The 27,660-nt window shown below is 37.3% G+C and overlaps 1 protein-coding gene across 2 annotated transcripts in view; it reads right to left on the bottom strand.

Annotated features, from left to right (window-relative positions):
• The window catches only part of SETBP1 (SET binding protein 1), a 474,204-nt gene that overhangs the window by 11,531 nt on the left and 435,013 nt on the right, over positions 1–27,660 (bottom strand). Inside the window, exon 6 of one of the 2 annotated variants that reach the window (XM_056824366.1) lies at positions 25,400–25,570. In XM_056824366.1, the coding sequence (XP_056680344.1) occupies positions 25,400–25,570 (171 nt within the window). Of the gene's footprint in view, positions 1–25,399; positions 25,571–26,220; positions 26,292–27,660 lie in introns of those variants that run through there. The other variant, XM_056824367.1, reaches the window with a different exon arrangement.

Raw genomic sequence — 27,660 nt, 5'->3', positions numbered from 1 at the left:
TCAACAGCCTAGCCTCGTCTGCATCTGGGTAAATTCAGGCAAATTTCGTTGAGTAACCCTTCATGTTACTTAGCTCCCTCCTTCCATGCCCAGGACAGCTGTCCATTCAGGGCTCCTTTGAAAGCCTGGAGAACAGTAAACTTCTCAGATTTTATTGCCATTGGCAAGGCTTATGGGGTATAGTGGGTGATATAGTAAGAACTCCAAAACCAGTTCTAAAGATCTGAACTGAATAAAACTAGAGTGAGTTTTTGAATGTAAAAGTGGTAACATTTCAGAGTTAATTTTTTAATAGATGGCATCAGACCCATGTGACACCCAATTGCTTTAAATATAATGTCTAATGCAGTTAGAGATAAAGTTTTTGAACAGCCAGTACAAAGAATGTCAATAAATGTGCCAACTTCAAGTATAAGCAACTTCTTTGGTGACATTATTCTAGCACAAATATTCACCCCCAAATTACCTATCCTCTTCCCCTATGGTAGTTTACATTCAAAAATTGATTGTCACACATATCAACTAGGCTTCTTATGGCTAAATAGCCTATATAGGCATTGGAACATTCTGTGTGAGAATGGGTATATGTTGGTGTGGTATGTATGTGAACGTGTGTTTGAGTAGTGTTATTAGTTATTTCCCAATTTTATCCATTTGTGTGTGTAATCATATATGTGCATATGTGTGTTTTCTGTGTTTTGATATGTCTGATTTCATCTGGATATACTAGAATTCCCAGAATAGTAAGTCCCTCCACTAATGTAACTCTGCTAGTCTTCGAAAGTTGCCTGGAGGCACTTAGAGATGAATGAACTTGCTACTCTTCTACAATGTTTCAAAAACTAGAACTCACTCCTGGTTTTCCTGTCCTTTACCCACTATGCCTTGATGTCTCCCTTTTATACAGTTTGATAGTCCAAAAATAGTTACTAAAGAGGAAAACAATCAGACTCAAGTGTAGGTGGGGTGGAAATTTCTTTATCCAACATTTCTCTTCTTCTCCACTCTTAGCCTTAGTCTAGAACAGATTTTCTTCACATATTTTTATCCATTGGCATTCTGGTGAAGCTGATGAAATTTTCTTATAAGAATGGTTTTTAATTAATAAGATATTAATATTTAAAGAAAATGAAAGGTCAGATATATTTTTCCCCATCCAAGTTCATGGACCCCTTGAAGAATACTTAAGAGTTTCTGTGGATCCTTGATTAATAAATCCTTGTCTAAGAAAACTTTCTCCATGTCAAAACATTGGGATGGACTTACTAGCTAAGAGATGTGGAAGTGACCTTGAAAGAAAGATCATATAATACATTTCCATATGTGGAAGTTTGCTGTTCCATTCTAGAAGATGACAGAGTATATTACAAAAAATAATTCTTTAAGGCTTCTTGTAAAAGAATTCAATAATTTCTTCTAGATAGTTCTACTATAAATTAACTTATGATAGAATGGAAAGATACTTATGCTTGGAAGTTAGGAGAAATTGGCTAAAATCCTGAGTCAGACACTTTACTCACTGTGGAACCATGGGCATGTTTATTCTATGAACTCCAGTTTTCTCATCTATTAAATGAAGGTAGCAATATGAGTATCACCTACTATGTTACAAATTTTTCAAGAAAGTACCTTGTAAATCTCAAAGCACCACAAGGATAAGGGTTAAAATTGGTTTAATTCACCCATGTCTTAGTTGAATGAAAAGCCCCCAAGTGGAGGTATTCCTTTTTTTTCTGTCACCTGAAGGAGGCTCAAGTGACTTTGACCTTTCTGACTGTTCTTTTGATCTCTATTAATGGATCATTAGGTCCTTGAACTCTCTTCACTGTTACCATTGCCTTAATAAACTAAAATGATTTTTTGGTACATAATGTAATTTTAAAGCTATCAGTCTGCATGAATGCAAACTGTGTGTGACAAATCGTATTTAAATGGTCAGTTTCAAATGTACATTTCTCATCGGAGTGGTACTTGAGCCATTGACTTAGCTTGGACAGATAGCTCAGCTCCAGTATCCATTTCTGCAGCCCAAGTTTAACTGTTAACAAAGACTCAGGCTGAATGTAAAGCTATTCCATTGCCATAAGTGTTTTTATTAAATATCCTAAATTTAACTTTGTCCCTAGCTAAGTTTTGCCTATGGGTAGCTATATAGTAATGAGTAGTAGCTAGGTGGCCCAATGGAACTAGCTATGGACTTGGAATTAGGAAGCCTCATCTTCATGAGTTCAAATCTGGCCTCAGATACTTATTAATTGTGTGACTCTGGGCAAGCCACTTAACCTTGTATATCTTAGTTTCCTAATCTATAAAATTAGCTAGAGAAGGAAATGGGAAATCACTCTATTATCTTTGGCAAAAAAAAAAAAAACAAAAGGGATCACAGAGAGTTAGACATGACTGAACAACAAGTTTTGCTAAACTTTATCCTTTCTATTCTTCTTTCTATATAATTGAGTCATACACATGTCAATTTATTTGGATCAGTGAGATACTGTGGGTTTGGGAAAGGGAAGCTAGAACAGATACTCCTGGGCCTATTGCTGTTTTTATACTTCTCTGGCGACTATGGTGACTGCTTGAAGGGACATTTTTTTGTTCCTCTGTTTCCTTTTGGCCTATTTTAGTTTTTAGGGAGTTGATTTTTTCAGTGAATCCCCCCCCCCCATGTTGAGATTTTCTTTCAATCCTCTTATTATTTTCCTTTAAAGTTCTTTCAGGGATTCTTTTGAGACCTGACATCATTTCACATTTTCCATTAAGGCTTCACATGTTTCCTTTCTGGCATTGTTTCTCTCTTTTGAGTTAATATTTTGGTGTTCCTATTACTAAAGTAACTTTCTAAGGTTGTTGGGTTTTTTTTTTATTTTTGCTCATTTTTTGCTCACCCCTGCCCCAACACTACCATATCTATCTATTGAGATACTTCTCTGTTCCTGGGATAGAGGGCACACTGCTCCAAGTTAGCAGAATACTCTTCTCTGGAACTTGGAGTAGGCTCAGCTGCCCTTGTTTCTCACAGTGTAGAAGGTGGCCTTGTTGGCTTGTTCTGTGTGAAGTAGCTTGGGTTGGGCTTGTTCCTGTTTTGCAGCTTCATTTCTCCTGGTGCAATCATTGCATATTGGGCTGCTTCAAGTTCTCCTGGTTGCCATGCTTCCTAGGTTGTTCTCTCCTCTTATTCCAGTGAGATATATACCTTCACCTTTCCTTTGTTTTGAGATGATTTATTCTCTCTCTCTCTCTCTCTCTCTCTCTCTCTGTGTTTGTGTGTGTGTTGGGGGGAGTAGAATGTCCTTTACTTTGTCATTTTTAGCTCCCAGCATGCATTGGCTTAGAGGATTTGTTTTTGCTAAAATATTTAGGATTTTCTGGTGGAGGAAACAGACAGCTATGGCAGAAATAGTTTTGTGGTGGATTAAACCAGTTATGATGGGAAAGAAGAAAAAAGGAAGGAAGGGAGGGAGGGAGAAAGGAAGGAAGCAAGGAAGAAAAAAGAAGGAAGGGAGGAAGAAAGAAAAGAAGGAAGGAAGGAAGAAAAGAAGGAAGGGAGCAGTCAAGAGAGGGAGAGGGGGAAGGAAAGTAGGGAGAGAAAGGAGGGAGGGAAAGAAGAAAAGAGGAAAGAAGGTAGAAAGGTAAAAAGGAAAGAAAGAAGGGATAAAGGTGAGAAGGGGAGATGAAAGAATGGAGGAAAAGATGGAAGTTAAGAAGAGTAAAAAAAAAATTATTGTGTGCCAGGCATTGTACTGAGTACTTTACAAATACTACTTCATTTTATCCTGACAACAACTCTGGGAGCTAGGTGCTATTATTGTTTCCATTTTACAACTGAGGAAACTAAGGCAGACAGAATCCAGGCCAGGGTCACACAACTAGTGTCTGAAGCTAGATTTGAACTCAGGGTCTTAAACCCAGACCTAGTGCTCCATCCACTGTAACACCTAGCCATCTCTGGCACAAGAATATAAAAGTGAGCAAGTGTTTGATGAGGGCCAGTGGACACTGTGGTAAAAATAAAATACATCAGTGAGAAAATTGGTAGAGGCTGGGAGATGTGGGATGGCTACGTCTGTAGCTTGGGCCTTAGATCATCTTGCCCTCCACATCTTAGCCTGTGATGTTTAGGAAGGGATGCTCATAGTTGGTCCTTGTTTTTCTGAATTCATGGCTAGTGCTGTTCTAGTATACCCACGTAGCCCACATCAGAATAAAAAATGACCAGAGTTGTCTTCAGATCCTGTGGAGTCATGCCAGTAAGTATTTCATCAACTGGGCTTGCTTTTCATTTTCTGTCTTTAGCAAAAGTTATTCAGGGATAATAGGAGGTCTAACCATATGGGAAAATGGAAGAGCCTTGATCTAGTAGTCAGGAGACTCCTAGCTTTGTCAAAGACTAGGTAAGTCACTTCCTCTTCTTGGAATCAGATAATCTCTAGAGTTCTTGACAGCCTAGAATATCTCAACTTTTTTTTTTTTTTAATATTCACTCTCACTTTTGGGGATTCTCTACAAACTTACACAAATACTATTATGTCCAATCACTTGGTGTAGGACTGTGCAAGACATTTACTCTGTACAGAACTTTGGAAGGAAATGCAAGTGCAAAGGGCTGGGCACTTATTGGCTTGGCAGTATTTATGCTTTACAAATCTTTATTCTCACTGCTCATGGCTTGCTTCACTGTCCTCTAAATGCTTGCAGATTTTTCCTCCTCAAATCGTTCCATTGCTGGATAGTAATTTCTAGGCTCTTGTCTGGAGATTGATTCCATATTTGCTTTCTCTCCTCTCTAATCTTCTGATATATAGCCTGTTCTTCGTTAGTTTTCAAGAATAATTATGAGAGCGTGAGGCAAACTGTGAACTCATTCCTTGACAATACTAGAATTCATATAATCTTTTAGACACTGTCTGTATTTTAAATTGCTTTGTGAATTACAGAGCAGGTCTGGGTTCATAACTAGGCTCTCCATTGCTTTAACATTCTCATAAATTACAGGATTTGTTATGTTGTTGTTTTTCAGTCATTTTATTTGTATTTGACTCTCCATAACCCCATTTGGTGTTTTCTAGGCAAAAATACTAAGAGTGGTTTGCCATTTCCTTCTCCAGATCATTTGAAAGACAAGAAAACTGAGGGTTAAATGATTTGCCCAGGGGCATATAGCTAGTAAGTGTCTGGGGCTGCATTTGAACTCAGGTCTCCCTGTCTCCAAGCTGGGGACTCTGTGCCACCGGCCATTGACTAAATACATACTAGATTTAGTATGTCTTTTTCTATGGGTCTCTGCCTTTTGTGCTTCATCTCCGTAGCCTTCTAGTGTTTATGAATAAAGTATACATATTATGACCCAATAACTCACTGAAAGTTCAAAAACTTCAAAAAGAAGTTTTCAACAATCCAATAACTTCTTTTTCATACATGTCATGTCCTCCCTTCAACCCCATTTGAGTAGATGAATAAAGCAGCAAGAGTCAAGATTTCTATTGTCAAATGCTCCTTTTGAAAGGAAAACACAAAACACTCTACTTGAGGCATGAACCCTACTGAAGGCCAGACTTAAGAATTTTAAACTTTTGTCCTATGTCTCCACAATTCTTAGGCTGCTTGATTCTGTATTAGGCTTCTACCAAGAAAGTTAAGCCTTCCTTCCTGGAATTTGAGTTCTCAAGGTCAATGGAGCCAAGGTCCACTGCTCTCCCATTTTTAAATGATTTCATCTGATCCAAGCTTTCCATGATCTGGAAGTTTGTGTTATTCTCTACTTCTTCCCTCCACCTGATACTTGTGGTTTTTGTTTTGTTTTGTTTTGTTTTGTTTTTGTTGTTCTTAAATTTTTCCTTACTTTAGTTAATGCTATATTTAAAAAAATGAAGTTGGCTTAATAAATCTTGAATGTATCACTTTAAGTTACCTTTCCTATTCAAGGCATCAAAATTGGTAAGGTCAAGGCCAACTGCTTTCATGTTTTAAAATATATTAAAAAAAAGTCTGTTTACTTCATTCTATCTTGCTAATTTCTGACCAAAGCCTAGAGTTATTTATGACCCTGATGGAGAAAAGAATTAGAAGAATTGGTTTGAATATGTGAAGAAGAGGAAAGAGGGCAAAAATATTGATAAATCCTCAGAAGTGTGCCACGAAGTAGAAAAGGTTAGAAAGCCCTGTTTTGTGCTATATACTGTATCATACTCTTTATAAGGTCGTTTCAAAGAATGAATCTTTGCTACAACACAGATGACAAATACTAATTCAGCCTTGGCTTGCAAGATTTCCAGACTTCAGTACCCTATGAGACAGCCCATTCCATTCCTGAGCATCTTTCCTAAGAAAGCTCTCCTTTATACTGGACTAAACTCTGTCTTCCTGTACCTTCCAGTCTTTGGTCATAGATATTTGGTCCTAGATCACTTGGAACTACATGGAAAAGATTTACTTTGAGCATTACCCCTGTTATCTATAATATTTATTGGGAAAGGATGGGGGGATTGAAACTGCCACTCCTAGTTGCCCCTTCCCCTACCAACTGTCAGTCTAGTTTCCTTTCCAAGTATCCTTCAAGTATTTGAAGATATTTCTTATGCCCCTGTATGGCTTCTTTCTTCTGAGCTAACCAATACAAGTTTTCTCAGCCACTTCTGCATATGGCATGGTGTTGAGCCCTCCTTATCTTCATGGTCTCTTTACTGACTGCTGGTGTCATTCTGAAAATGTGCAACCCAAAACTCAATGTGATAATCAGACTTGAATATTTCCATTATTTTCGTGAGTCTATCTTGGTCTTGTGACTTTACTTTGGGAAGCATGGGATAATGGGCAGAATGTTAAACATGGAATTATGGAATTTAGAAATGTCAGGAAAATCTTCATTGGAATTCCACCTCAGAATTACTAGCTTCATAACCCTGAGAATCATTTAAATACTCTTAGCCTCATTTTCCTCACCGGTAAAATAGGGATAATAATATACCTCACAGTGTTGTTGGGAGGATCAAATAAGGATACATATGTGAAGCAATTAGAAAACATTAAATGCTTTATAATATTAGTTTTAATAATAATAATTACTAATATTATTAATTGCTTCAAATAGTTTCTTCACTGATTCTCAAGGGTTTTCTAAGTAAAATAAAATTTCTGCAAGTAGGATTGATTGTATCTTCTTTGCTTTCATTTAACTCTCTATAGTTAGCATTTCTAGTACTATGCCAATGAATTCTAGACAGTGGCAACATTTATTAAGGTTTTTAATTTCATCAATTTTATTGTAAAATTCATTATTATTTTATTAATTTTGATTTTGTTTTACATTTTAAGAATGAAAAATTTATAGTTTGGAAGATTGATATAAAGTGAGGTGAGCCGAGCCAGAAATACAATTTATTTGCATTTGAGGATGATAGGTATGGTAGGTGGCATGTAATTTCAGTTATGGCCCATGTGTTAATTTATTTTATTTGACTGTACTTATTTGCTATTAAGGAGGTTTCTTTTGGTGGGAGTAGGGAGGACATCATTGGGAAGTAAAGAAAATAAAAGAAGAACAAACAACAATAACAAAAAATGTTTCCAGTTTTTTTTTTTCCATTTCAAAGAGTGGTGGTTCCTTATTTTAAAGATGTGTTTTTGATCCTATTAGAGATGAGCCATTTTGATGAAGTGCTTATTAAGAATTTTAACACAAGTGAGTGTTATATTTTGTTTAAGGCTCTTTCTGCATCTATTGTTATAATGAATGTAGTTTTTTTTTTTTCTCTCTTGCTTACATGATTAATTACACTCATTGCTTTCCTTAATTTGCACCATCCTTACCACCCTGGGATAAATCCAAGTTGGTCATAATAAAACATTTTCTGGATATAGAAAGATTTAGTATCTTTACTATGATTTCATTTAAAATTTTTGTGTCAACATCTATTAGTAGAATTGAATATAAGAATTCAGCTTCAGTTTGAACTCCAGCCTGGGACTGTTATCTCCTTTGTTCTAGAATCTCTATGAACCCTAAAATTGCATCATCTTTTTCTCTAGGCACATTGTATTAATGACTTGTCTGAAATCATCTACCAGCTAAAACTCACATTTTTATACCTGAACTATTCTCTAGCTACTTCTTTTATCCTGGATTTGAGCTATGGTTATTTTGAACGCAGTCACAAGATGTTATGCCTATTCCAAATAAATGTCATTTTGACAGACAACTCATTGTTGCAACTTTTTTCTCTTCTCTGCCACCCAAAGTGTGGCAGAGCTTCACCATGAGCCACAAATATTGTTCTTTAAATAATTGGATGATCTACAACTATTGTTGGCTAATGAGAAGCTTTCCTAATTGTCATGAGTCAGGCTTAAATGAAAACAACACCAAAATATTCCCACTGTCAATGCCAGAACTTGGGATGTAACTGTCCACATTTGGTCCCCTTGCTGTTTTTTTATTACTTATGTTTATCTCCTATATACTCACTTAAGTATTTAAGTTTGGAGGAAGACTCCTCCCTGACTCCATGTTAGGAGACTGAGGGAAAGAACATTGAAGTAGATAGTAGGCTTGTTCTCAAATTGTAGTGCCATTATGTGAAAGTTATTTATTCTCAGTTTCCTCATTTGGAAATTAAAACTAATGATTCTTACCCTGCCTTATTTTCACAGGGTAATCGAGATACACTTGAGTGTCCTCATCTATAAATGATGAGATTGTACCAAATGGCCTCTCACAACCATCTCTAAATCCTATGATCTATAAAAAACAACTTTAAGAATCAGTGTTCAATGAAGTGATGAATAAAATCATCTTAAGTCAAGGATGAGCTTGAGAGGACAACCTTTCTTGTAAACAATTCTTTACTGGAGCAGACTGTTTTGTAAGATTTGGAAAAAAGGACCAGAAGAGAATCTGAACACCCAGTAGCAGAGACAGAGACCTTTAGAAGCTTGGGGTTAGGAGGTATATTAGAGGTCCTTCAGTTTCTGTGAAGTTTCCAACCCAGTTACAAGCATCCCATCTATGTCATCCCTACCTGAACACTTTGAAATGCAAGAACATTGTTTCTTCTGAACTGAGATCTGCATCCCTATTACTTCTACTCTGGCCCTCTGGAGGAACACAGAAAAAATATTTCTTATCTCCCTTTAAATCTTTGGTAGATCTACACACATTTCAAGCAAAATATAGTGTCAAAGGAACAAAAAATTGAGAACTAAAATCTGAGATTTAGGTCTGGCTGTTACTAAATTTATATGCTACTTCAACTTTCTATGCCTCAGTTTCTTCTATTAAAGGAGCTTTTGGATTTGAATTCCAATAGTATCAATGCTTTAAGTTTGTAGAATCAGTGCATTTGTACTACTACTAGTTAACATAATTCAAAGAGCATTTATTGTTCCCCAGACTGAAGACATTATATTAGTTGTTGAGAAAACAAAGATAACCCCCCCAAAAAACTCCAAACAACTCCTGCCCTTCACATTTTTTTTGTCTAAATCTTTGTCCCTCTTTGCAAAATGTCTTCATATATTCATCTGAACAAAGTGAAAAAAGATGATATGACTTATGAGTATTTCAAGCAGCCCTATGTCCTGTCCTCTGGCATGAGATCTCTTAAACCTGATTATTTCCAAGGTATCTTCAGCTGTAATATTCCATGATTCCATGACTTTTTAAAATAAAAACATCTATAAGTCCAAACACTTTCTTTGATAGTGATAGCTACTTCCATTTACTATTCTCATTTTGGGGCTGAATATCCCCAGTTCTTTCAATTATTCCTTAATATGACATGATTTCCATATGCTTTCCATTCTTCTTTGGGTACTGTCTTGATTATCCCTGTTCCTCCTAAAACAAAGTAAGCATAATTGAATGCTCTATTACAGATGTAGTCTAATTAACAAAAAAGTAAAGTAGGAAGATCAGCTAAGTAGCTTAGTGGACAGAGATGCATGTCTAGAGACAGGAGGTCCTGGGTTTAAATCTGTCCTCAGACACTTCCTAACTGTGTGACCCTGGTCAAGAAAGTTAATTCCAATTGCCTAGCCCATACTTAGTATTGGTTCTAATGCAGAATATAAAGATTTTAAAAAAACAAAGTAGGTTTATTACTACTCATGTTCCGAACACTATACTCCTAATATAGGTCAAGATTTTGTTAGTTTAGTACTTTTTTTTTTTAAGCTTACCTTCCATCTTAGAGTCAATACTGTGTATTGGCTCCAAGGCAGAAGATTGGTAAGGGTTAGGCAATGGGGGTCAAGTGACTTGCCCAGGGTCACACAGCTAGGAAGTGTCTGAGGCCAGATTTGAACCTAGGACCTCCCATCTCTTGGCCTGGCTCTCAATCCACTGAGCTACCCCGCTGCCCCCAGCTTTATACTTTTTAAAAACTATATTACATTGCTGACTCATGTTAAGCGTTGGGACCAACCCTTGGGACTATTTTCACATGAACCATTTGATTTATCCTATACTTAAGCAATTGAACTTTTTAAACCAAACGCAGGATGACTTTCATCCTTCTTTCATTTAACTCTTAGGGGTCTGATGCTGAGTACAAAATAGTGTTGTCTGTTTTCAATCTTGATAGTATTACTAGCAAAAAAAAAGTTTTCATATTTGTAGGCAGTTCCCATAAGTTATATTTTATTCTGTCTGTACCAGCTAATCACAGTTCCTTTAATTCCCTTATGGGATCAGATCCAAGTCATCAAATGCATACTCTCATTCCTCTGGATGCTGAAGATGTTTTCTATTTTTAAAAAAGGCCAGAAAAACCAGTGAGGTATTGACACCACAAGATATGGGAAGGGAAGGAGAAAGGAAAATACTTTAAAAAATGACAAACATCTTTATTTCTGCCTGGAAAGGAGATGGATGTACTACAAGATTTAAATTTTTTTTTTTTTTATCAATTTACGTGCTGGTGCAAAACAGAATTCTTTCTATGAGTGTCAGAGAAGATGCTGTTTCTGTTATGTGACTAGAAATATAAATGACATTTTTCTTTAATCCATAGGCAATTCCCCTCCCCTGGTGGAAAAGCCTGGCTGTGTTTTCTTTGGTTTTCAAGGAAGGACTCATATCTTTCCCTCCAAATGAGTAGGACTTTGCTTCAGTCAGCCTCCAGCTATCCTCTCAGCTCTTCTATAAGCATTCCAGACAGGAGATGGATTAAACAAGGTACTCAAATTTGAAATTAATAAGGTCCAAAATGGATTCTTACAGAGCCTAAACTCAGTAGTATGGTATAGTAGTAACAATACTGGATGGAGTGAGAAGACTTGCATTTGATTCTGGGATCTCTCTTGCTAGCCCTGGCTAGCTAACAAATTTTTACCTGCATGGTCCTAGATAATTCATCTGTAAAATGGGAGTGCTAATATTTTTACTACTTACCTCAAGAGGCAGTTATAAGGAAAACACTCTCTAAAACTTCCAAGTATTGCCTTTTCTTTTCTCCTGTCCATTCTGAGCTAACTGTTTTGGGCTCACTTGGCTACCATATATTAGTGAGTCAGTAACTTGCTAAATGGTGCTTCTGAATGTGGAATAGAGCCTGATATACTCCAGCAGAGTCTGAGGCCTGCTGAAAATCTCATCTTGAATTTAGGACCTAGAAGTATTTAAGTGGCACTTTAAAAAAGCATTTCATTCCTTGGTTTCCTTATCTGAAAAATAATTTCTACTACTTTATTCTTGTAGGCAAGTTCAAAAATAGTGTGAGAACTGACTAGGGACCTTAGCACCAATCTCAACCCTCTCCAAACATTTACAAACAAGGAAAATTAGGCTCTTAAGGGTATGGTGATATGGCCAAGTTCACACAGTGAGATCTGAGACTATTCATTTCCTAAGTCACTTTCTCATCTTGAACCACTAGAAAACAACTAAGTGGAGGAAGGGAACAGTATTTGGCATTTCTAGCCTTGAATAACAATCTAGTCTGAAAACAGAATGTACTTAAGAATTAATTGGGTATCATTCCCCAATAGACTTCTTTAAAAATGGAACCTTTTTCATTCTTTATCATCATTACCATCAAATGTCTGGACTGAAGAAGAAGAAAAAAACCCAAACAAAAACCCAGCCTCAAAGGCAGCTTGGAATTAAAGCAAAGTTTATTGAGGGGCAAAGGGATAAGTTCTTGGCCATTACATATTTAAGTTCTAAACACACAAGCAGTAGTGGGAAAAAAAAAGTTATTGCTTTAACATCATTCAGACATAAAGTTTGGACAGCCCTAAGGCAACAAACTCTCCTTCCTCAATCTGAGATTTGACAATTTAAGAGGAAAAAGCTCATTCATCATCTTTTCCTTTTAGAGACTATAAATTATTGGCTCATATAGCACCATGTGGCTTGGATTCTGTGAAAAGTTAGAATAAACAAACCGGTAACAATGCGAGGAGTAAGAGTGAGTCATAAACAAAACACAGACATATGCGCTCATATAAATAAGGGCCTGGATCGCCAGTTTTCCAAAGTCTGCTTCCCATTAATTACACAACAAAATGCATTTTCCATATGTAAGCCCCAAATCACTTTACTTTGGTGACTTCTGGAAGACAAAAGCCAGGAATTCAGCTGTTTGGGTATCAAACAAAGCCAAACATGAAAATCTAGAAAAGCTCAAAGGCTACCAAAATGGCTTCTGATACTAGACAGCTCAACATTGACTTGCTGTCCCAGATTCTGTGCTTCCAAAGAGCATTTGTTAAAAGATCCTCTTCCCACCATTTGCATGACTGATCTTGAGGCCCTGCTTTGTTTGTGGATGATGAGTAATTCTGTTTGGTTTTAGGTTCCGCCATCTTTTATGGTCAGTACTTGGGTCCCAACAATGGGGACTATCTATGGTCATATTATTTGAAACCTTGCAAGGCAGGCATTACCATACACCAGTACATATTCAGACTCAATCTGTATTAAAACTCTAGTTTTGCCAATGACTAGCCATGTGATTCTCACTATCTTTCTCTCATAGTAGGTAAAGGCTTCCCGATTTGTCTCCCTTTTTCAAGTCCCCTCTCTGATCCATCCTCTTCCTCTTTCTTGCAGTCACAGCTTGTCTCAAGCATTAAAGATCATTCTTTCACAGCTGCCAAAGTGATTGGACCATTGGTAATAGGACCCAAAATCTTGAGAAATGCTTATGCAAAATAAACCTTTGGTTTTCAAGTGCCTCTCCTTTATCTTAAATCAAATTAGTGGCCAAAAGATGTCCCCTGGAATGTCCACATGGCAAAAAAAAAAAAAAAAATTTAACCATCTCTGGAATAAATGGCACAACAATTGAATATTTCCCAAGGACAGAACATGGGAAGGAAATGAAGAGGAAAAAATCCTCGATGGATTGAGGAGATATTGGGAAAATGAGGAAATGCTAAGAAAATGACTGAAGACTTCTGGCTCTCTTTTTTACTGAAGAGTTAGAATAGCAGACTGAGATACTTTAAAAGAAGACTTAAAAAAAAAGTCTTCCCATTTTATAAATATTGAAATGACTTAGGGAAGATTTGTTTTCTGTTTGTTAGAAAAGTGGAAGCTATTGTAGGAGCTGATGGAATCAATCATGAATTCATTTATGTGGAAAATGTGCATAAAGGAGAAGGGAAAGGTGAGAAACTTTAGTATAGCCATAAGAAGAAGACTAATAGACATTAAATATGTCAAGAACAATTTAAGACAGGGAGGCACTGTGGTAAAGGGTTGGGGAGCGAAGGGTCAAGCAATTTCCACTCTAATTCCATTTTTGCTAGTGTCTAGCCACATGACCTCCATCACCTTTCACTAAGATGATTGCAATAGCCTCCCAATTGTCCCAAGTCCTTCCCCTTTCCTCTCCATTCTCCACTCACTGCCAAAGTGACTTTCTGAGAATACACATTTGATTATGTAACTAGTTCTCAATCTCAAATACCAGTGGCTCCCTATTACCTCCAGAATCAAGTAAAATGCTTCTAACATTTAAAATCTTTCTCATGAAACTTTAATCATGCTTTTCAGCCTTAATTTTCATTTCCCTCCTTTATTCACAATCTGGTCAACCTGACCTTTTTGTAGTTCCTCCCCTGGGAAGCCCTAACTTCTGTCTCCATACCTGGTAGAGGTTGTTCCCTCTTCCTACCATGCACTTTCTTTTCCCTTTTGAATCTTAAAATCTTGAATTTTCTTCAGTTCAAAATTTACTACTATACAAGGCCATTCTTGGTTATCCCAGCTGCTGCTAATGTCACACCCTCCATGTTATCTTTTATTTACCTATTTTTTAAGCTATAATATTTCTCGTAGTCCTTTATTATTATTGCTATTATACTTGAATAAGCATATATTGTTTCCCCAGATAAAACAGGAGCTCCTTGAAGGTAGGAATTATTACATTCGTGTCTATGTATCCACAGTCCCTGGCACATAGTAGATTTTATTGATTCACTGGCATTTGGGAATTGATTCAAATCTAAAATGATTTCTCTCACCTCTGAACTCTGACCATAATTACTAACTATACAGTGCATTTGTCAATAAAACATGTACTGCCTTGTGACATCTTAAAACTTTAAAAAACAAGCCAAGACAATGACATAAACTATTTAATTGAAAAAAATTTAGGCCTATCTCCATAAGTAGCTCATAAGCTCCTTGAGGGCAGGAATCCTGTCTTTGTCTTGTATACCTCCCATGGCTGGCCAAAGGTGTCACTTAACAAATATTTGCTGATTTCAAGTATATCAGCAGGTTGGAGATGGGTGAGGTTGAAGTGGGCTGAATTGGTCAGCTTTGAAGTAGGTCTTGAAGGTCATGAAAGAGGAAGAGTGACTCTGCTAAGGAAGTCTACCTTATGGATGCAGATGAAATGAGGTAGTGATAGATGCTGCATGTAGAATCAGTGTACAGGGGAGCAAACAACAAAACTAAACAACCAAAAGGTTGCTTTTCAGTTGATTTAGTCATGCCCGACTCTTTGTGACTCCATTTGAGGTTTTCTTGGCAAAGATAATGGAGTGGTTTGACCTTTCTTTTTCCAGCTCACTTGACAGCTGGGGAAATAGAGGTAAACAGGATTAAGTGACTTGCCCAGAGTAACACAGCTAGTAATTGTCTGAGGCCAGATTTGAACTGTGGAAAATGAGTCTTTTTGCCTCTAAGTCTGTTGCTCTAACAATGACATGCTACTTAGTTGCACAAAAGGTGTGTTATAGGGGAAAGAACACCGGATTTGGAGCCTACAGGACGGGCTCGAATATTTCCTTGTGTGACTACAGGCAGGTCATATAACTTCTTTGGGTCTCAGTTTTCTCAGCTGTAAAAAGAGAGGGTTTCACTAGATGAAATCTATTGCCCCCTTTGAGCTAGCGATCTCTTGACTGAGGTTCTAGACCCCACACTTGTGATTTATCAGCTAAGTGGCCACAGGTAAGTCTTGCTGGATCTCTGTGGTTCCACTTGTTCATTGCCCAAATATGGGAGTTGGACTAGCATACCTCTAGAGTCCAATTCTCTAATGGAGGTGGGAGGTGGTGAGAAAGGTCTGGAGAGGTGATTTCACTAGCTTTGGAGAATTCAATGTTGAAATTCATTTTATAGGTATAGATCAGCAATGTGCCTATAACTTAAAATCTCAGGGAGCTACTTGGAATCTTGGGAGATTAAATACATTGCCTGTGGCCACAGAGTAGAAGTGTGCCAGAGACAGAACTTGAACCAAGTCTCCCTTATTCCAAGGCAGCCACTGTGGCAACTGCCATGTTCTCAGCAGTAATATTCTATCCTAAAATCATCTTCTAACCTATTTGCTATAGGTCCATTTTAAGGATCTTCCTTCCTGATGTCTCCAACAATACCAGCTGCTGCTAGCGTGGTGGAAGTTATGATAAGAAAGGAAGTTGTAGCTAATGAGAATATTCTCTGTCTCACTCCCCTTCCTCCTTCAGCCCCCTCCTCTTTCAGAACAGTCACAGCTTGTCTTAACCACTACAGATCATTCTTAATGACAGTCATTACAAAGCCTTTCTGAGTTACATGAGGCCAATTCCTGCAGCACTGAGCAGGAGAGACCCCATCCCACCCCCACCCCAAACAGCTGGGTTCAGTTTGCCAACTTCATTGGAATCAAAAAGTTTTTCAAAGACCTCGACATTAATTACAGGAAACCCATAGCATTGTCCCCCTTTCCCATTAACACAGTTGCTTTCGGTGGCCACTAAATTATCTCACCATCATTAAGCCAACAATTTAATTAGACTTCTGGAAATGGAAAGAGCAAACAAGTCAAGTAAATCCTTTCATCTCAAAACTGATCATAAAATATTTGTGCCCTTTCATTTTTAGCTGCAGAAAAGCTTACCCTTGGAAGAGTTCTTTCATTTTCTCCTCTTTATAAAGAGAGCCCTGAATATTTGATATAAAATGAGTATCTTAATAGAAATCGCTTCATGCACAGAATCTATTCTCTTCCTGACTTTGCCTGAGTGTGGAGTCTTCATTTCAATAACAACACCTGATGATCCCACTATATGATGCCTTCCACCCAAACCCCTTGCTGAGTGCCTTCAATAGTTATGAATGATGATATCACAAAGAAGCAGATACAATTTGTTTTGATCATTATTCCATTTTAAAGGGGATCTCACTGAGGCTTAAAGAGATTTCCCACATGGCTGATATATGGCATATGGAGGACAGACTTTCTTTTCCCCTGAACCTCCAACAGGTGAACTATGTGAAAATCTGTTAAGCCTTTCTACCTCTCCAAATATGGGACGGAGTACAAACTGGTTCTGGTGTTATGAAAGCTAAGGTGAAGTCCCAGTTTGGAAGTGAACTTAATGATCTTGCCCAAGGCACTTCAACACTCTGGGTCCAGGTTCTTTCTCTCTCAAATAAAGGAAGGGAACTGGATGCTCCCTAAAGATCCTTTCCAATTCTATCACTCAATGACTTTAAGACTAAATGACTCCTAAGGCCCTTTCCAACAGGAGTCTATGATTCTATAGTTCTTATCCACCACTGTTGGTCAAATCAAGCAGAAAAGTATTGGATTTAAACTTCAATTCTGTGCAAAACTCTAGGTTTTCTGTGAGCAACACTGGAATATTTTACTTATTTTGTTTCTATTGCCTCATGGTACCATGCCAAGGACTAGGCATATTATGTGAATTTAGCATATCTCTTCTGAATTAATAAAAAAAAATAAGATGGGATTCTTGCTTCAAGAGTACACCAAAGCTTTTGGAGAAAGACTAACCCATAAAAAAGCAAAACAAAGATGGATGGGAATGTTAAACTGCACTGTTTCAACTGGGAGTTCTAAAGGAAGTCACACACATGCAGGCATTCACCTAGCTTTTATTAAGTGCTCACTATGTACCATAAATACATATGTGTACATATTGCACATATGCATATCTACTTGCATCTATATGTACACACACACCATAACTTATAAGTTGATCATTTAAGATTAAAAATAAAACTTATACCTCTGTGTGAAATGGAAGAAGAAAAAATATCTGCAGAAAGTTCTGGTGTGTCTATGTTTTAATATCAAGAAAGCTGCTTGAAATCCCATCAAGTACTTTAGGGGACTGAGCTGTGGGTGAGCTCATCTAGTAATCTTTGCAAATTCAGATCAGCACTTCAGAAACAAGTATCAAAATGATTCTAGTCCCTTTGCAATGATTTGGAATGTGCTCAAAGATAGATCTTAAAAAACAAAAAACAAACATTAAAAGTTTAGTTGTTACATAATGGTTTACTTTTTAAATGAATGTGGTGGTTTTCCTCTCTGTGTAGGGGGTGTGGGGGGAGAGAGAGAGAGAGAGAGAGAGAGAGAGAGAGAGAGAGTGAGAGAGAGAGAGAGAGAGAGAGGGAGAGAGAGAGAGAGAGAGAGAGAGAGAGAGAGAGAGAGAGAGAGATTGAACTGGTGAGTTTAGATTTAGAAATATATTCTTGAGTTCTGAGATTCCTTCCAGCTACAAGCTTATCAGCTAGGAGTTAAGAGGCCTTATTGATATTGAAAACCTGTTGATTTGGTCTGTTTTCTAGGTGGAACACAAGGCCCTCCAGCTAGGGAGGAGGGCAGATTTGACAAATCTAGTTGTGTATGACTTATGTTTAAATAAAGTGAAGAACTACAATGAATAAGGAACCATTCTGAAAATAGTGAATTCCTATAGTTTAATTTTAACACTGAAATACTCTGAATTGTTCACATAAAATCCTTCATTTTTAAATGAAAATCTTATGCCTTAAGAGCACAGAATCTAAAAGGTCTCATAGTTAAAAGGAATATGACAGATCACCTAACATCGTAACTAGACCACAAGTCCTCTCAACAATATCTTATAGAAGTCATCCTGTTGGCTTGAACATCTCTAGTAGTAAGGAGCATATTCAGTCTTTATGAAGCAACCTATTCTAGTTTTAGACAGTCTAACTGTTAAGAAGGTCTTCCTTAAATTATTCTAAAATATTTCTTTCTATAATTTCCACCTATTCATCTTAGCTCTGATCCTAGATAGAGTAAATCTAATCTGTCTTCTATGTATTAGCATTTCAAATATTTAAAGACAGGAAATATGATCTTAGTTTTATTTTATCCAGGGGAAATAGCCTTAGTATCTTCAATTGATACTGGCTTTTGAATGACCTCATCTTCCTGGTCATGTTGCTCTGTATGAGCTCCAGTTTGTGTTATGTTCCCTCCAAAAATGTGATACCCAGAAATGAACACCAAGCTATAGAGGTACAGTAGAACTAGAATAACCCTTGCTTTGGAAACTACTACTTTCATCATTACAGCCCTGAGACATCAGAATTTTTGGCTGCCACATTACATTGTTGACTCATACTGAGCTTACAGATTCCCCAAACCCTCAGATCTTTTCCCACTGCTTTTCTCTTATCCTAAGCTTATGTAGTAGTGGTTTGTGTTTTGTTTTGCCTAAATACAGTACCTTATATTTGTCCTTTTAAATTTCATTTTATGAGTTGACCAATGTGTCCCATCTGTTGGGATTTTTTTGGATCTATCCCTTCTAGCTTGGTGTAATCTATGAAACCTATAAGTATGCAATCTATGTTTCCTCTTTGTTATTTACCAAAAGGCTAAATGGAAGAAAGCCAATGACAGAGTCCTGTACTATAATTCTAGAGACTTTTTTCCAAGTTGACAGGACTCATCCATTTATCATCAGAACCAGCTGTTTATTATGAAATCCAACAATTGTTGCATCTACCCAATTTCATGATCATTCAGTTTTGTTCACAAAGATAGTGAGGAATTGGTTAAAATATTTTGCTGAAACCCATTTATCCTGTGTCCATGGTCTATCCCTGATCTACCAGTCTGGTAACACTAACAAGAAAAGAAAGTGAGGTTATTTTGAGATGACTTATTCTTAGTGAACCTATGCTTGCTCATAGTGATTACTACTTCCAATGTTAAGTGCTCACAGACTGTCTATTTAATAATATGTATGATAAATTATTCCTGAGTTTGAGGTCAAACTTACTAGCCTGCATCTTGTGCAGTTCATCATTTCCTATCCCAAAACTAAGATATTTGCCCATTTTCAGAACTCTGGAACTTCTATTCTCTAAGATTCTTTAAATAATTCAGAGAGTTTTAGCTCTTGAAAATTCTTTCAGCATGTATTTTATCAGGATAAGGTGACAAATTCATTGAGAGCAGTCATCAATTTTATCTGGAGTCTGAATTCCTTTGTAGGCCCTTTAAGTAGTGGGACAGCAAATATTTTTGTATATGAACACATATACACATATTCACACAGACACAGACACCTACATCATTCCCAATATAAGAATGCATCTTCATTCTTTTCAAATTCAATGTCTACTCCTTGATTCTGCTTCAAGTAGGGCTCAGGAGATGTTTGTGGACTGACTGACAATCAATCAGGATTGAATTCCAAAATCTCACTGTGACTGTCTATAGGATGCCAAACATCCAGATGGAAAGTGAAAAACATAGTCAATCACCCAGATGTTTTGTCTATCCTTATCAAATGCCTTACTATTTTATTTGGAAACTTTCAGATGAATTAATGCATTTTTTCCGATTTATATCCATTTTGGTGGCATTTTGTAGAAACAGAATAACAGAAAGTATAAAGGAGACTTGGAGAGGATGGGTTTTTCCAATGGTCAATATCAAAATATGGCCATTTTAGGGAAATGCATATAAATAAAATGGTCAGTATGATTTTCCCAAGTTGAAAATTAAATTGGATTCAGTATTTAGAACCATGACTTTTGAGCTGGAAGGAACTTCTGAGATCTCCAAATCCAATTTATTTTAAAAATTAGAAAACTGAGATAAAGCGACTTTGCCCAGTATCCCAAAATCAATTAATAGCATTATCAGAACCAGAATCTCCAGGTCTTCTAAGCTCAGTTTCCACATTTGAGCTTATCCAGTTTTGCTTTGTTTTGAAGCCTAGGTCAGTCCAATTGAAGCAATGAAAAATCAATGAATTAAAAAAAATCATAAAAGCACAGTTTATATTATAGCTCTGACATTTATCACCTGTATGATCTTGCACAAGTCAGTTTTCTCATCTGTAAAACAAGGAGGCTGGACCATCTGACAAATAAGGCCCCTTTCTGACCTAAATCTATGACTATATACAAAATTTCCTTCATTTTACTCTCAGACCCACAACTAATTAAATATTTTAGAGTTAGAATAGTCCTAAAGAGGTGTTCTCTCTTTTAAATTTTTATTTCTTTCTTTTTTTTTTAACCGTTACCTTCTACCTTAGAATGAATACTGTGTATTGGTTCTAGGACAGAGGAGTGGTAAGGACTAGGCAATGGGGGTTAAGTGACTTTCCCAGGGTCACACAGCTAAGAAGTGTCTGAGGCCAGATTTGACTATAGGACTTCCCATCTCTAGGCCTGGCTCTTAATTTACTGAGTCATCCAGCTGCCCCCAACTGCCTCCCCCCCCTTTTTTCCCCAAAAAGTAAACTCAAGACCAGGCAAAGTAAGGTTATATATAACAGAATCTAATGTTGGAAGGGACCTCAGCAGCTGTCTAGTACAGTGGATTCTTTTCATTCATAGGTTGAACTCAATGACAACCAAGTTTCTTTCCAATGCCAAGAGTCTCTGATTCTGGTTCCCTTTCTACACATGGGCCTGACACCTACACACCTAGTTGAAAATAACTAAAAAGTTGACTGATAAAAAACACAATAAGCAAACATAAGATCAAAAGAAAAAGAAAGAAAACAAATAAAGTGGGCTTGAGTATGCTGTCCAACCAATGTTCTTTATGAGCCCTGAGAAAGAGCCCTCTTCAATTCCATTTGTTTTCATTAAAGGAGTCATTATTACATGATTAAAAGGTACTCAAAGCTGTTGTCTTTAATAAAGAGATCCTTGCAAATCAAATCCCCAGTTTTCTGGTCTTCTAAAAGCAGAGTTTGGGGTTTGTTGAGTAAAAGAAAAAGAGGCTTTTACTGCTACCTCTTCATGAAGAACCTTATCTCTGTGGTTGAACAGTCCTTTGTGCCATCTTCACTTTCCAGTATGCTACTCTGGCTCTGCTTTCTAAACATGAAAGGAAATCTAGCTCTAGCTGAATGTATGGCATCTTTATAAAGAGTGTGGCTTTCATACAAAGAAATGTGTGCCATCTATCTTCTTTTTTTTTTAGTTTTTAAAACATTATTTTATTTGGTCATTTTCATACATTATTCATTGGAAACAGAGATCATTTTCTTTTCCTCCCTCCCCCACTCACCTCCACCCCTCCCCTAATCCCCTCCTCCATCTATCTTCTGATCTTACCGTTCTCTATTTGTATAAGATCTACCCTTCTTTCTAGACCTACTTCAAGTCCTACCTATTCCAAGAATCCTTTCTTGCCTGCCCTAATCCTCAAAGATTGCCTTGTTCTCTGAACTTCTGTAATGTGTTGCCTGCCTATAATTATTCTGGATTACTTCTATCCTGTCTCACCAACCAGCCTGGAAGGTTCTTAGAGTCGGGCACTATGTTTTATCTCTCTTATATCCTTTGTACCTCCAATAATGCCTTGCTTATAGCAGATGAGGCCAGTTTGCTCTATATTTGATATTATCCTATCTAAACCCCAACACCATCCTACCATTGTTGCCCTTCCTCCCATTCTAGTTCTCCTGGAAGGAAAAAGTCCCTTGGAATGAACATAAATCCCAAGCCACATATAGTAGACTCTTGACTGGTCATTACATCCCTGAATTTCAAGACTGACTAGGGGTTGGGGAGGAGGAGAAAAGGATAGGTTTGGGAAGGCAACTACATGAAAGTGTATACAACTGTAGGGCCAAATGGAAGCTGCTTATTTCTCACTACATACTCTTTGCGAAGTGGATTGAAACATAATATTCTTTATTCTATTTCCTCCTTCATTTTTCTCTAGTATAAGCAATATGTATCTTGTTTCACAAGACGGTCAGGGAAATATATATTGTATGAAATATGTGTATAACCTATATCATATTACCTACTTCTTGGGCAGAGGGGAAGAGAAGAAGGGAAGAGGGAAAAATGAAACAGACATTTTTGGACATGGTTATGGTGAGAATTTGTTTCTATTGGATGAGCATATTTATAACATAATAAGAGCTATATTATTGTTATTTTACATATTATATTGTATATTAAATAAATGGTAACTCATAAAAATAAGCCTTCATCAGCAAATCAAGTATGAATATATTCCATTGTGTCATAACGTGGGAATCTTCTGAATCAAGTACTATTTATATAGCCATCATAGACACGTGCAGGAAAATATGGACATCTACTTAGATGACGGAAGCCAGGCCTCCATGAATGGAAACTGATAATGGAAATTTAATAAATTTGAAGTGTACATAAAATATTTTTTCATCTCTTGAATGAATCTTTCAGTGCTCCCTGCCTGCCTGCAATTACTGATATATTTCCATAATGTCTCATGTCTCATGAACAAGACTGCATGGTTCTTAGGATAAGGGACTATGTTTTTCTCCTCTTATATCCTCTGTTTTTCCATCTACACTTTGTATTTGTCAGACATACAAAAATGTTGGCCTGTGCTGCTGTCTATCAACCTGAACATCCTAAACTGGAAAAGGGCTTGCTCCCCATTCACCATATACCTGTGGCTTTGATTTGCAAACATTATTTTCCAGATATGACTACAAGACAATTCTCTTGGCATGCAGCCAGCAGAGAAAAACTCCATGATCTAGCATTCTAATAGGGTCTTTTGGGCAAAGATATCAAAAGACTACTCCCAATCAGGTGTGAAAGTACATGAGAGGGGGCAGCTAGGAGGCTTGGTGGATTGAGGGCCAAGTCCAGAGATGGGAGGTTCTGGCTTCAAATCTGGCCTTGGACATTTCCTAGCAGTGTGACCCTGGGCAAGTCACTTGATCTCAATTACCTTGTCCTTACCACACTTCTGCCTTGGAATTAAGACACAGTATAAATTCTAAGACAGAATTCTAAGAAAGAAAGTTATGGGAAATGTCATGTGAGTCCTGGCCATTTATCTCACTACTATCTGTAAATAGCCATGAAATATTTATGGTTAAAAGAATAGGAACTACCCTCAATAATGCTGACCTCAAAATTTCTCCTTGACCTCAACCGCTGTGGAAGTTAGTCATTTAATAAATACAGGTATCCCCCTTCCATATCATGGAGGACTAGGTCTGGAAAATCATTGAAAAAAATTTTGGCCCTCCCTTCATAGCAGAGAAGAAGTCAGATTTTTTAATCCTTTTATGTAAAAGAATTAGTGTATATCTGGCATTATAAGATAAAATTTGATAATATACAATAATATGTGTATTTTACATTGCTATCTTACAAAACTATGATATTATTGATATTACATAATACTAAGCATATATTTTATGCATTTCTGAGTTTTTAAACTTTTTATGTCATCCGTTGGTCTTTGTATATCATCTGAGGTTTCCACAAAATTTCCTCCAAATTTCCATTTAGTTTCTTATGCTAAATCACGATATATAGAGACCATGCTGGGAAAAGTAATGATGTGAAAGGGATACCTGGTACAAATTTCTTGCACACCCATGATGTGCCAAGAATTAAATATTTTAATGAAATTGATTTCTGTGAATTTAGCAGGGATTATAGTATTGGGCCTTCCCACTCAGCCCCACCTTCCCCCCACTAGCTCTTTGCTTTTGACTGATGTGGTTTTCAAGCACAATGGCCTATAAAGCACTATTGATTATGCACCCCTATCAGTGGGGGGAAAAAAGAAAAGAAATTAGAGAGAGGGAGCAAGGTAGGAAGGGAATAGAGAGACAGAAAGAGTGAGATAGATTTTCCCAAAGGCATTTGCTATGGTGGGAATCAGGTTATAATTGCCCTGAGGGATTACCTAAATTTCTACAATTTTCCTAGAGGACCTTTCAACAATTTGACAGTCTTAAGGCTGTTTTAGACAATCCTAACCTCAGGGATAGAAAAGCCTGGCATAGGCAACCGTAGGGGAGGGGGAGGGAGAGAGAGAGAGAGAGAGAGAGAGAGAGAGAGAGAGAGAGAGAGAGAGAGAGAGAGAAATAGAGAGAGAGAGAGAGAGAGAGAGAGAGAGAGAGAGAGAGAGAGAGAGAGAGAGAGAGAGAAACAACCAGAAAGATAGCAAAAAGATAGCAAGCAAAGTAATGTTCCCCTAAAGGAATGACAGAATATGGAGGAGCAAGAAGACCAGACATACTAGGCTTCATTTCACTATTTCAGAAGGACCGAAGTCTAAATACTACAAATTTAGCACATGTGGTGGGTGATACCAAATCCCTGCATTTAGTGATAATAAAGTTTTTTCTCCCCCCCCCCCCCCATCCAGAGTCATATACTTGAAATCTATCCATGTACCATGGTTAAGCAACTTTCGTCCATTCTGAAAAAATAATGCATTTTTTAAAAAGTGAAGTATTTTGAGAAGGAGAAGGAGTTGAGGTACTTCAGAAAAATCAGCCAACAGAACAACCAAATCTGACAGTATAAGCAATATTCCACTGTCAGAGTTTTCTACCTCTGCAAAGACAGGGGAAAGGAAATATTTTTTCATGTTTTTTGGGCTAAGATTGGTTATTATAATTATACTTTCTAGTAAATATAAGATGCCCAGTAGGAGGCTGGCTATGAAGGAAAGATAATACGTCCAAAGACAAATCATCATATAGTCTCAGTCTTGACTCAAAAGGGACCTAATTTAGAGATACTTTGTTCAATGCTCATTAATTGACAGATGAGAAGATTGAGACCTCAAGTAGTTAAGTGATTTGGTCAAAGCCACCCATGAACATTCTTTGTTGGCTTCCCATAGACTTGACCATAAACAATGTGGATAAGTCAGGTTTCCATAGGACTTACCTGCTTCAGACTTTGCTGCGGTTGAAGCAAGGAGAGATAATACTGGCCTTGGGGGTATTGCAACACTTTCAATCAATGCTGGCTTCCTCCTGGTCATCATGCTGGATGCTGGGCCCTCGTTTTTACTATTCATTGAAGTCTGGTCTGCTTTTAAATGAGGACTTGCAATTCCTGGAGAAAGATATCACCATAACCTCTAGGTTAATTAGTAGGACCTAGGAAAGAGTGGATTGTGGTCGCAAATCTGGTATTTGGATTGTTCTTCTTTGTTACAAGGAATTGGTGAAGCTGGTGAGGGGGAAGGGGCTTTTCCTAGAAAGTAAGAGTGATATAAAGACAAAATGCATCAATAAAACAAAGGAATGAAAAACTATTAAGGCTGCCAGTATGTAGGAGGCTAGCATGCTGTCCTTGGAGTCAGGAAGATATGGGTTCAAGTCTTGACTTTGATATATATTAACTATGTGATCACATATATATTTCACTGCCCTAGGGAACTCTCTAGGAAATCTGGAAGTTATAGGTATTTTCCACACCAGGGAGTTTCTCATGCCATATGGACATCTGAATAAAGAAAAACTGATAGAGAAGTTGGAAATGACCTGAGGATCCCCCCTGGGTGTGGCAATGTTTTAGAGGAAAATATTTTAAAGAGTGTTAAAAGTTAACAAATTACTCATCAAATTTTCAACATGGATTTAACCTGATAATCGGGGATATGGAGGACACAGGAGACCAAAGTTCTTTTCCCAAAGAGCTTATAATCCATTCAGGGGGATGAATGCCCTCCAAATATTCTTTAATGGATCTGAAACCTATTTCTGTTTGAAGGGCCCTCATTTTTTACTATTCATTGAAGTCTGGTCTGCTTTTAAATGAGGACTTGCAATTCCTGGAGAAAGATATCACCATAACCTCTAGGTTAATTAGTAGGACCTAGGAAAGAGTGGATTGTGGTCGCAAATCTGGCTTCAAATAGAAGGCTAGAGATAAACAAGCCCTTCAAACAGAAATAGGTTTCAGATCCATTAAATAATATTTGGAGGGCATTCTTGGCAAGGGTTACAGAATGATCAGATTCATGAAGGTGGCAAAAATATGCTTGTTTCTAAGGGATGGTATGAGGTAACCAATAAAAAAACAGTTATTCCGGAGCAGTATGTCTTCCACATAACAAATACATAATGAATACTTGTTGGATGGATCAGATTCTTTCTATAGGAGATCAGACTATGGAGGTCCTTCACATCCATGCAAAGAAATCTTACCATACCTCTTTAACTAATAATAACAGTAGCCATAACAAGGACAACAACAATAGCATTTACATTATCAGCTACTATCTATTTGGAACTGTGCTAAATGCTTTACAAAGCATTTCTTTTCATCCTCACAACAACCTTAGGAGGTAGCTACTTGTATTATCCCCATTTTATAGTTGAGAAAGTAGAGGCAAACTGGGGCTAAGTAACTTGCCCAACGTCCCATTTCTAGTGAATGACTCGGGTCTTCCTGACCCTAGGCGTAGCATTCTAACCACTATACCTCTGAGCTGTGCTTGGCATTGTCTATAAACTGCCAATAGAGTTGGGTTGGTGAAAACCATTGTTGATACACAAGTACAAATAATTTAGATAACTACCTGAATTCTTGAGTTTTCTACCATTCATTTGAGAGCTGTATGCTTGGAGTCACTGATCTTTACTTCCTGTTGGTCTCTCTTTTTCTTTTGAACCCGTTACCCAAACTTGCCCACTGGTGTAAGAACATACATAAAGAATGCCTACGAAGGGATATCAGTTCAATGAGGCATCCTCTATATGTGTTTAGAGGCCCTATTCAAACCCTTTAGGCCACCTGGCTTATCTGTTCCACTCTGCCAAACTGATTCAACCCACAGTTACTCCAGGGTACTCTGGCATCTAAAAACATTATCTAACTCCATCTGCCTAAAAGTAGTCCCCTAAACAATATAGGCAGTCACATGCATAGGCATATGCAATCAGTTGTCAGTGACGTGGTTGGGAAAGGTGCTTTCCTAATTGGGGAAGGAAGAAAGGTCAGGACTCCAGTTTTAGGGAGCACATTTGAGGATATTAAGTTTATAGGTGCTATGTGTAACTTTTAAAAATCACATTCTTAAATTAATATTTTTTATTACTTTTTGAAGGTGGGGGAGAAATAAAATTTCATTTAATCATTCAAAAAGGATAATGAAACAAAAGAAGAAGAAAGTCCTAAATTACAACAGTGAGAAAATA

Source organism: Monodelphis domestica, chromosome 3 (assembly GCF_027887165.1).
Source record: "Monodelphis domestica isolate mMonDom1 chromosome 3, mMonDom1.pri, whole genome shotgun sequence".
Classification (NCBI taxonomy): domain Eukaryota; kingdom Metazoa; phylum Chordata; class Mammalia; order Didelphimorphia; family Didelphidae; genus Monodelphis; species Monodelphis domestica.
This window is presented reverse-complemented; position numbering and strand designations above follow the sequence as displayed.